Source organism: Astatotilapia calliptera, chromosome 23, assembly GCF_900246225.1.
Source record: "Astatotilapia calliptera chromosome 23, fAstCal1.2, whole genome shotgun sequence".
NCBI classification, from domain to species: domain Eukaryota; kingdom Metazoa; phylum Chordata; class Actinopteri; order Cichliformes; family Cichlidae; genus Astatotilapia; species Astatotilapia calliptera.
The window spans coordinates 18,534,935-18,547,078 of record NC_039323.1 but is presented as its reverse complement, the minus strand read 5'-3'; the positions used below and the strand labels follow the sequence as shown (position 1 = coordinate 18,547,078).

The 12,144-nt window shown below is 41.5% G+C and overlaps 1 protein-coding gene across 1 annotated transcript in view; it reads right to left on the bottom strand.

The window, feature by feature from the left end:
• LOC113015506 (BCL-6 corepressor-like) overlaps positions 1–12,144 on the bottom strand; it is an 81,823-nt gene that overhangs the window by 41,557 nt on the left and 28,122 nt on the right. Inside the window, exon 3 of the mRNA XM_026157493.1 lies at positions 3,544–7,146. Within this exon, the coding sequence (XP_026013278.1) occupies positions 3,544–7,146 (3,603 nt within the window). The remainder of the gene's footprint in view (positions 1–3,543; positions 7,147–12,144) is intronic.

Below are 12,144 nucleotides of genomic sequence, written 5' to 3'. Positions count from 1 at the left end.
CCTGAACTAAGATACCAGAGACAAATCAAGAAACCTCCAATCATGTCTGAAAGACATTTTGTTATGATCCTAAAGAAGAAGATGCATGTTTACAGCTTACATCCCAAGATGCACCACACTCATTTCTGAAAGCTTCATCTTTGGTTTTACAGGCTTGTTATGCCCTTACTAACCATTGGTGCCTGCTCCCCTGATCCGCTGCCTGACATCCTGGTATTAGTCACTCACCTCACTCTGCCCTGACCGCAAACCCATTTTAAAAATTAATGGCCCGTGAAACGATCTACAAATCCATCCAACGCTGCTGCCCAGAGCTGAGAGCACCCAGGGGCGTAGGAGCAAAAATGTGAGTTAATTTGAGCCGGCACCCTCCTTCAGGAGCCACGATTGACTGAGCAAACAGCTTTGTACAGGGAATAAACAGATGGACAGGAAACACATGAAAACATGGAGCCCAACATGAAGAATCAGTGCAACAATAAACCTGCATGTGCAACAGTAATGGCTAAATGTAATATTGCGTAATTAGTTTATCTGGTGCCTGGGCTTCAAGTGTCACCTGAAAAAAAGAGTTTAAAAAAAAAATAGTTAATAGAATTTTACTGAAAACACAAGACCCTGAAGTTGTTGTTTATCCTTGTGGAGCTGTTGGTTTAATGCTAAACTCAACACTGTAATTGATGAAGAATGGAACAAAAAGAGACACAAAATGAATAAAAATAAGTTAAAAATGACCATAAAGAAATAAAAAAGACCAGAAAATGGCACAAAATGAAATAAACAGAAAATGATCAGAAAGCGATGCAAAATGATCACAAAGAGATAAAAAAACAAGAAATTGAAAGGCAAAATGACTGTAAATAGATATAAAATGACAACAAAGATGAAGAGAGTTAAAACACAGAGATAAAAAAGGACCACAAAAAGGCAAAAAATGACCATAAAACAAAGAGACATCAAATGATGACAAATTTAGGCAAATTGACCACAAAAAATTTATGCAAAAGAAAGGCAGAATTACCATAAGGACATATAAAATGACAACAAAGATGAAAAAGTACTACAAAGATACAGAAAATGAACAGAAATAGATAAAAAGGACCACAAAAAGAAAATGACCATAAGACGGTATAACGACCATAATAGAAAGAGTTAGAAAGTAGCCACAAAGAAAAGATGGAAAAATGACTGTAACAAAAAAGACATTCAAGAGATCCAGAAAGATGAAAAAGATAGAAGACGGAAAATGTCCATAAAAAGATACAAAACAACCACAAAAGATACAAATGTCTAGAAAGAGATCTAAAACAACAACGAATAGACTTAACAGAAGTGTGGTGCTTTTTGGGCTCAACCTTTCGTCTCACTATCTATTTGCCTGAATGTGGATATATATCTGAAAACTAATATATTAATTATAGAAATATTAATCACGTTATTTTAGACAGCTAATATTTTATTTTGCGTCCCAAATAATTCAATAGCGTTACATCAGCTGTAATGTAAAGTATAGGCTTTCTAAAGCTGCCTGTCTGGAAATGTACTTCATTATTCATTTAGCAGCTTCCATCAGTAAATAAAAAACAAAACAAAAACAAAAACTTTAAAGAAGTGAAAGCTAATCTGGGACTGCAGGATGAAGATGAGGACTTCTTAGGAAAAAAACCCAAAACAAAACAATGAATTCATCCTCTTCCATTTACTGAGAGGAGGATGAAGAGGAGGAGGTGAAGGAGGAACAAAGAAAGCAAAAATGATGTTCAGAGAGAAAGATGAAGAGAAAAAATAGAAAAAGCCAAGATAAACATATAAAAATAGAGACAGAAAGGAAGAAAAAACGCAAAAGAGACTTCTTCCTTCCTTCCTTCCTTCCACTGTTTCCTTCACAGTTTGGGGAAAAACCATCAGGTTAACAGTCGCCTGGAGCCACAGAGCCGCTGAGTTATCCTAACTCGACCTCAGCTCGACCCCAAATATCAGCAGGCAGAAAAGCAAAAGAGAGGAGGAGAAGGCAGCCACTCTCCTCCTAAATACCTCCTCATATCCGACCACTCTTCACTGCAGATTCAAACAAACCTCCTCTCCCGATTTACGGTTAAAATCCCATATTATGTCTGCTAAGTCTGTTGTTGACATTCTAGGTTGTTTTTCTTTGTATGGTTGGATTAGATCTGAACACTCTATGATCAGGGTTAACAATAAAAAAATAGAAGCATTAACAGCAGACTCTGGCCCTGTGAGCGCAGCTGAAAGTGCTGATTTCTTTAAATGCAGACCAAAAATCCACCAGCTGGGGCTAACTTTAAGGTTGTGGCTTATAATTGCTTTTTAAAGCAACATTTTACTGTTTCTGTTTTACTTACCTCCTCTTTAACTGCCACATCACTGAATTAATTCAAATTCAAAATATTTTTCACTCATTAGCCACCTCATATAAGCCCATATTTACATTCAGTTTTTGTACATTGGGTCCTGTATAAACAAGGTTTAAGTGACTTGACTGTGCATGAAAGCAAAAGAAACAACCAACAATGAAAATGAACTTTAGAATCAGTCGGAGGGTTTTAGTTGTTCAGACATCTGCAAACGGTGATTCTATCCGAATGTTCATGTCCTTAACTGTCCACCACTTCCACAATAATTTAAAACTGCTGACGCTATGCTGTGGTTGTTTTGTTTTTGTTTTTTTCTTATTGAACAATCAGTTGATAAATCAAAACCGTAATTTAAAGACCAGCACTCTGCAGCATATGCTGAGATTCACTCCTCCTACATAGAAGCCATAACAATCACAGCATTCTCTTTTTACTCCTCCTGCAACTTCCAAAGATAATTTGTAGGTGGGAAGCTAGTGAGGGACCGCATCCTCAGAGAAAACCAATTCCTGCTTCCTCCTACAAATATCTCCTTGGCTGCGCATCAGCAGGCAAAACTGACACATATGTTCATATTTAATTTCTTAATAAAACCGAGAAACACCACAACAGTTGAGTTAAAAGCTGCATTCCAACCATATTTTAGCCAAAATGGCAAAGGAACTTAGCCACATATGAATGTTCATAAAAACCTATGATAAAGCTTTTTGATGCATGCTCAATCATCCAGCTAAGGAAATCTCAATTTTTTAGGCTATCATAATGTTATAACTGCACAAGAAATTATTGAAATGACCTTCTTTCAGGCACAATTTATTATTTGGTAAATATTCTCAGTCTCCTGTGCATTTCCCTGCTCCAGGACTTTATTAGATAATGTCATTTTTAAAAAAGTAACCCTGGTTTAAAATACTTTTTCCATGTTTACAAGAAGCTTCACACTGTGGAATTGGACCACAGTGAATGGGGAGTCTGTTTCCTTTCAGTGAGTGTGACTTAAATTACCTTAATGAACAGTAAGCTGAAAAATCAATATCAGAAAACAAACCCAAAGAGGCAGCAGTGGTGTAATCATAGCACACCAGACCACCAGAGAAAATCTGATTTGCTCTCTCTGTCTCACCATACCATCATTGAATAACGAAGGGATGAGGACATGATGCCTTACCTGAAGTGCTCTCTGTTCTCTGCTCAGCTTGCTCGAGTCAGCGTAAAGCTCTGTGGTCACACATTTGAATCGGTCTCCCACGTAGCCAGATGAATTGGCAATGCGTTTGGTGAGGCCAGAGACACGGGATTTGCTGTGACCATCCTCTTCATCTGCCAGGGGATCCACGCAGTCTTGCATGTTGAATTCCTTCTCATTTCCACAGCTAATAGTAGAGGAAAGGTCTTTGTTAACTAACAGCTCCAGCATCGGATCCACTGGCATCGTGTTCAGACCATCACTGGTTGGTGAAAGGTGTTGACAGGTTGGGCCCTGGATAAAACTATTTCCATATGTGGGAACCCTGAGGGTGCTGCTTGCACCGGCTGTTTGGTAATTTCCAGAAGGCTGGCTCTTAGAGAGGGATCTTCCATAACTCTGACTACTAAACTTTCCAAATGCAGGAGCTCTGGCATTAGCATTTGATTGTACTGCATTGCAGTTCTCACCATGAGGGCTGTTGCTCCTGTAGCTTGTAGGCATAGAGTTAACATTTTCACGAGTTGGGCTGCTGAAAAGTTTCGGTTCAAAAGTTGGTGCCCTCACAGTCAGATTTCTGCAGCATGGCCCAACAAAATTTCTAAAATTTGGACTGTTTGCATTTCCGTTACATGATGAGGGGCCTCTTGGGTTGCTGTTGGCATATAGTTGGGCTCCTCCAGGTGATGGCCTGGAATTAAAACTTCTGGATGCTGGAACCTGAGGACTGAAGTCTCTACTACTCTGTCCCATACTGCTGTAAACGGGACTTTCTGATTGAGTGCTGCCATGGTGAGCTGAGCTCTTTGGGCTCATTGTACAGACTACTCCCATGCTGTTGTTGGAACTAGTACAATCACTAGAACTATTTTCTCTGCTTCCAGGAACCAAAGAGCTTACGTTTCTGGAAGGGCTTTGCTGAGGTTGAATATTTTTACTGCTTGAAACTTCTGATCTAACCTCACTTGTAACACTTTTCCCACCACCAGTAGCATTCAACGTTTGATTCCCAGAACCAGCAGAGGCTCCAGTTTTACATTTTCTAGAAAACTGCTGTGGAGACGTTCGGGCACATTGCATTGTCTCCTCCTCTGGGATATCTGGGAATGGACTAATTGCTTCTTCCTCCTCCTCCTCTGGGATTTCCACTGTGCTATCCTGACCAGTAGGAGGAGGTGAGGAAGAGGTGTGATGAGAAGTGTGGGATAGTGAACCTAGTCTCTGCTCTGTACCTTGAGTTGAAAGGATGCCTTTTGGAGGCCCTGGCTCTGTTTCTCTGATTTGTACATGTTTGGAGAAATCTTCGGTTCTGGTAGATGTGGAGCCACAATTACTGGTGGAAAAATCATCTTCTGCCTCATCATGCACCAGGTCAATGCAAACTATATCATCTCTTACGGCAGACAGGCCTTTACCTGAGGCCTTGGACTTGTCTTTCTCATTATCACGTGTGCGAGAGCTGTCAACATCTGGCTTTTCTAAAGTCCAGAGTTTATCCTGGCTCTTGGACCTGATCTCAAGCTGTTCTTTGCTTGTAAGACTTGAATATTTTGAAACTGGAGTTGAGGTAATCTCTTGGGAATTTGGATATGAATGAACTCCATATGGGAGGCCGTGTCTTGGTGGAATGTTAGATGAGTAAAAGCTGCTGCTACCGAGTAATAGTGGATGCGGGTACACATGTCCTTTACTTGCTATTGACAGTCGCTGCATGGATATATTTTCTGCAACTGAGTACGGGACATAGCGATTAGTATAACCTAAGCCAGGAGGAAGATAGGAATCACTATACATCTGGCTGGAGCCATTTCCATTTTCTAAACGAAATGGCTGCTGATGCTTAGTCTGGCTCTCTTTAACCTCTGGCTTAGCAGAAGTTAAGATTTGTTTTCCAGAGTGAGTTTCCCCTTTGCTGTTTGGAGGGACTTTGTCAGAGTCAGTAGGTGGGACTTGTGGCCACCCAACTTTGGCATTTAAAGAAGGAGATGCTGCAGAAGGTTGCCCTCCTGAGACAGTACTGGAAATACTGGCTAACTCAACTCTCTTAGAGCCAGGTGAGCCAGAAGGGTGCTGTTGGTGAACAGTATTGTCCACACTTCGGTTTTTCATAGACTGAGAGCCTCTGCTGTGGTCAGAGATGACAGCAGAGGAAGGACCTGGAGTAGCCCAGCTGGGGCCTGCAGTGCTGATCATTTCGGGATGATCTGAAGTCTTAGCTGATGTGCTAACAGGTCGGGTTAAACTCTCTTTGATCTGTTGGTCTTGACTAGTTAACAGCTTGTAATGAGATGGTGGCACATACCCCAACTTGGACAGAGTCTCTAATCTGGTTGGGAATCCACTTGGAAAACCTTCCATCTCTTTAGCAGACAAATCCAAAGGTTTTTCTCTGGGGTTTTTGGCAGCCTTATGAGGTCCTACTCTGTCAAGTGATGTCTTTGCAGGTGATATACACTTTTCTTTATTACTGCAGTCAGAGGTGACATCTTTGGTTTTACTGCTGCCTGAGTGTATAGGGGAGGAGCGCTCAGAGCTCATGTAAAAAGGGTGACACACTGAAATTGAGGTTGAGGATAAGGAAGTGCTTCTGCTAAGGGACTTTTGGAGTTCTGCAGAACTGTTGCTGAGATGGTGGGGTGTTGGAAGTGAGGAAGAAGGAAGGGTAACTGGGGATGACTCTAAGGCATCAGTACCAGCTGAGCTGGAAACATGGGTGCTACTGTTTCCACCAGTAGTTTTGCTGAGAGTATTTTTGGTAGAAGTGGTCTGAGTGGACTTTCCACCACTGCTGCTGCTACTCTCATGTTGTCGCTCTGTATGGTGAACAGCGTGAGCTTGGGTATCCTGATGATTCTGAGGACTGGTGCTGAAGGCAGAGGGTTCTTGATGTACCTGAGAACCAATGCCCTGCAATGTCTTGTCCTGGCAGTGGGGTAATGGTGAAAGTACTGTAGAAGCTGGGGTGGCTGTAGAAATCCTTATTGGAGGGCCTAGTGGAGAAGAGATATGGGCTGGTAAATAAGGAGGCAGGTAGAAAAGTCTCTCCTCTCCAGGCGTGCTGTTCCCAAGCCTGGAGGCACACAACGATTGATATGCCAGCTGTTGGTGGATGAAGGGTGGCTGCTGAGACAGGAATGAGGCCTTGTATGCCATGTCCAGGAAGGGGTACATTGTAGCATCGGTATAGGGGCTGATCCAAGGTAGTCTAAGAAAGCTACTGGTACCATTCAAACCCAGCTCTGGCTGTTTGTCACTGGATCCTACTCTGCGGTCCAAGCCCAAGCCATCACCAGCTGCAGCAGGAACAAGTAAAGGTTTCTGCAGTCCTGGTGCTGGGCTTTTATACAGTCCAACATATCCATTTGCAGATTTCTGGCCTTCAAGCAGGGATACATCTGGTTTATACAGGAGATCATAGCCAAGTGGCAGTGAGGTACCAGGCTCCTGGGGTTTTTCAGAAGACAGAGGATGGATGCCAGGATAAAAAATTCCTCCATGGGGGCGAAGGTTTTCCCCCACCAGAGCATTGCGGTCAATACTAAGGGCAGCTAACGGGTTCATCCTGTGAGCTGCACTGGCATCCACCTGTAACAGAGAGTAAGAGAAAATAATGAATAACTGTATTCTTTTGTAAAATCCTCAAGAACTGTTTTCTACAATAATCATTAATTCTGACTAACAGAAAGTCAGAAAAACTTTCATGCACAAAAAAGGCAACAACCTTTCTGATTCTCAGATTGATACAGAAAATGCTAAGAATAATAGCAAATCTTTATATTTGAGTCAAGAAACAGTTTTTGAAATTTTATCTTATAATATTTTGCGATCCATTTCTTCATACGACATTTTGCAATGTGATGCAGCACACTGTGAAGCATTAAGTTGATACAATATTTTGTGATGAAATTTTGTGATCCAACTTTTCATGATATGACATTTTTCAATATGAGATTCCGCAGTGCATTTAATGGTTATATTTTATGATATGACATTTTGTGATATGAAATTACATATATGACTTTTGCTGAAGACTAAGTATCCCACACTGTCAGCTGGATGTTAGTGGGCTCTGCAGTGCAGGCGATTCTCCCTTTAGTACAGTACATACTCTGAAATATATGGTTAAGCACCACATGGTTAAATTCGCACTTCAAGGACAAACGGGAATGAAGAGAGGAAAAAAGAATTTTGTCTATTTAGGGGATCTCAACTGCAAGACATAAAGCCTGTGATTTCATTTTCCTGTCATGGAGAAAAATAAGAGCACTCTTTCCTTTTATTTATTTATTTTAGTATTCCTGGATGACATACGACGCCCGGAGCTACTCTTTCACTCTCTCTCTCTCGGCAGATCCAGGAAACAGAGAGATGAAAAAAAGAGAGGAGGCAGGGGGTGAGAGAGAAGAGCCAGAGACAGAGGGGGAAAAGAGGAAATGCTATAAACAAAGAGAGGGCAAGAGACAAAGGGAAAGCATGGCAGAAAAAGAGAGAGAGTCAGGGAGCGCAATATTGAAAGAAAAAAAGCAGCCTAATTGAATTTCCTGTCACACGGCGTGGTGAACCATCTCTGATTGGCTATCAGCCGCAGGGCCATTAGGAAATTATCCAGACAGCTGGGTTGCCGCCTGAGATGAGAAGGAGGAGGCAGAGATCCTTCACTCGCTCTGTTTTTTAAGGCACCGAGAAAGGAGAATGGTAGAGACTGAAAAGTGTAGCTAAAGGAAAATTAGGGTTAGAAAGCAGCTCGGAACAAAAATTAAACAAGATAAATCAGGCATTTATTTATTATAGTTAGACGATAACAGATCTATTTTCAAATTGCCATTAATTTCAAAAATCCTTGTGAAAGTTGTCGCTCGTCTTCTCCTTCAGCTGATTGAGGGAAACAGTTTCTTTGATAGATTCCAATCTTGAACCGATGAAGCCACAACAATGAAACAGCATACCTGAAAATCACTAATGATATATTTACTTTTATCTGAGGGCATAAGAATATAATATTCCATTTTAGTTCCTTAGTTCCATTTTAGACTCATTTGAAGCCATTTAACACGTTAGTGTAATCTGTAACAGATTACAGAATTGGGTTGGCAAGAATGTCACAGTTCTAAATGGTTTTCATTTTTATCTGACCAATTTCATTCAATAATTTGGATATTTTCGTTATTTTAGATATTTAGCATTTTAATTTTCTCCTGGCTTGATTAATATAGCTCACTATAGCTCATGTCTTTCTCAAGCCTTTCTCTTCAGTTGGCCAAGAAATGATGCAAAAATTAGGTGGTGCTTGGGCATAACCTCTATTCTTGCTTCTCTTTGGCTTCCACTAAAATTTAAAATAAAAAATAAATTTAAAATAATCCATCTTAAAATTCTATTATTAACATAAAAAGCTCTATATGCCCAGGCTCCTGCTTATATGGCCGAGCTCTCAAGTCACCTGACCAGGGTCTTTTAACTGTCCCACGTTCTTATTTTAAATCCAGAGGTGAACACTAGGGCTGGGCAATGCGTTGCCCTTAAGGCATTTCTCTGAATAAATAGGTTCATAAGTTTGAAATAAATAATTCTAAAAAGATTTGCCATTAAAAAATTAATATGTGTTGTTAAAATGAATAATTCATGCTTTACATACGTTTTAGTTAAAAGGAAAATTTCGCTAAAATGTATTTCCTGTTCTGGCGGGGCACTTCCGGTTCCGGTCAAGTACTTCCGGGTTTTGGTCAAGCACTCGGTTTTGCTGAGAAACAGGCTCCTCATGCTAAAGGCAGTATGGAGATGTAATCAAATGCCATCTCCTCCGAATTATCAGGCTGGAACGCCGTAAGTTACTTTATATGACAGTTTATACAGATAACTTTGGATATTGATGTATATTTTTCTAACATGAATGTTTTAGTAATGTACTTTATTGATGTAAACATCCATCTGCCTGTTGAGATGGAGTTTATTTTCTGTCATTTCAGTTTTCACCACATGTTCATGGAGACAATTAAACAAGCTGCAACTAAACTCCAGGGTCTTCATTTGTGGTTTAACTCGGTGTCACCAACATCCTCGTTGAAAACACTACAGTGAAAAGGCGCCTACTGATGATTCATCACGGTCAAAATGGCATCCAGTAACAAGTCTGCATACAGTTTAAGGACCAGCCGCTCATCTGGATCAGCAGTAAGCGCTGCCCATGCTCGAGCTAAAGCAGAGGCTGCCAAGGTGAGAGCATGCTATGCAACAAAAGAAGCACAGTTAAAGGTTGAAAAAGCTCAAAGCGAACTGAAAAAGGCAAAAATAGATGCGGAATTAGAAGTGTTAACATTACAGAGGGAAGCTGATACTGCTGTAGCTGAAGCAGAAGTGCTAGAGGAAGCTGAAGCAATACAAGAAGAACCTGAGAGTAGAAAATCTCCATCAGAAAGTGTAAAATTAGAACGTACAAATGAATATGTACGATCTCAAATGCTATCTCCCAGTCCACAAAAATTACCAACCACTTCTTGCCCCCAAGCAAGCTCACCCAACACATTTGTAACGTGGCATCCCTCTGAAGAAGGCAATTTAGAGCCACAACCCATCGACTCTGAAACAAGGCTTACCAAAGATAATATCGCTGCTCTAAATAAGCCAACCCAGCTGAAAGGTGAAACAAAACCTAAAGTGGAGAAACAAAATACCCCTCTCAACCCATGCGGCTCACCATTCATACCTCAACATAACTATAACACCACAGCCAGCATTTTAAATCCAGCAGAGCCCTTTGCCCAATACATGGCACGTCGAGATTTAATAATCTCAGGCCTTTACCAGTTCGACGATAGGCCAGAGAACTACAGAGCATGGTGCTCTTCGTTTACCAGTGCAACAGCTGAGGTCCGACTCACCCCCATTCAAGAGCTAGATCTCATGACGAAGTGGTTAGGGAGGGAGTCAAGTGATCAGGTGAAATGCATACAGTGGGGCAAAAAAGTATTTAGTCAGCCACCGATTGTGCAAGTTCCCCCACCTAAAATGATGACAGAGGTCAGTAATTTGCACCAGAGGTACACTTCAACTGTGAGAGACAGAATGTGAAAAAAAAATCCATGAATCCACATGGTAGGATTTGTAAAGAATTTATTCGTAAATCAGGGTGGAAAATAAGTATTTGGTCAATAACAAAAATACAACTCAATACTTTGTAACATAACCTTTGTTGGCAATAACAGAGGTCAAACATTTACTATAGGTCTTTACCAGGTTTGCACACACAGTAGCTGGTATTTTGGCCCATTCCTCCATGCAGATCTTCTCGAGAGCAGTGATGTTTTGGGGCTGTCGCCGAGCAACACGGACTTTCAACTCCCGCCACAGATTTTCTATGGGGTTGAGGTCTGGAGACTGGCTAGGCCACTCCAGGACTTTCAAATGCTTCTTACGGAGCCACTCCTTTGTTGCCCGGGCGGTGTGTTTTGGATCATTGTCATGTTGGAAGACCCAGCCTCGTTTCATCTTCAAAGTTCTCACTGATGGAAGGAGGTTTTGGCTCAAAATCTCACGATACATGGCCCCATTCATTCTGTCCTTAACATGGATCAGTCGTCCTGTCCCCTTGGCAGAAAAACAGCCCCATAGCATGATGTTTCCACCCCCATGCTTCACAGTAGGTATGGTGTTCTTGGGATGCAACTCAGTATTCTTCTTCCTCCAAACACGACGAGTTGAGTTTATACCAAAAAGTTCTACTTTGGTTTCATCTGACCACATGACATTCTCCCAATCCTCTGCTGTATCATCCATGTGCTCTCTGGCAAACTTCAGACGGGCCTGGACATGCACTGGCTTCAGCAGCGGAACACGTCTGGCACTGCGGGATTTGATTCCCTGCCGTTGTAGTGTGTTACTGATGGTGACCTTTGTTACTTTGGTCCCAGCTCTCTGCAGGTCATTCACCAGGTCCCCCCGTGTGGTTCTGGGATCTTTGCTCACCGTTCTCATCATCATTTTGACCCCACGGGATGAGATCTTGCGTGGAGCCCCAGATCGAGGGAGATTATCAGTGGTCTTGTATGTCTTCCATTTTCTGATGATTGCTCCCACAGTTGATTTTTTCACACCAAGCTGCTTGCCTATTGTAGATTCACTCTTCCCAGTCTGGTGCAGGTCTACAATACTTTTCCTGGTGTCCTTCGAAAGCTCTTTGGTCTTGGCCATGGCGGAGTTTGGAGTCTGACTGTTTGAGGCTGTGGACAGGTGTCTTTTATACAGATGATGAGTTCAAACAGGTGCCATTCATACAGGTAACGAGTGGGGGACAGAAAAGCTTCTTACAGAAGACGTTACAGGTCTGTGAGAGCCAGAGATTTTCCTTGTTTGAGGTGACCAAATACTTATTTTCCACCCTGATTTACGAATAAATTCTTTACAAATCCTACCATGTGAATTCATGGATTTTTTTTTTCACATTCTGTCTCTCACAGTTGAAATGTACCTCTGGTGCAAATTACTGACCTCTGTCATCATTTTAGGTGGGGGAACTTGCACAATCGGTGGCTGACTAAATACCTTTTTGCCCCACTGTACGTTCAGTATATGTCAACAACCCCACAT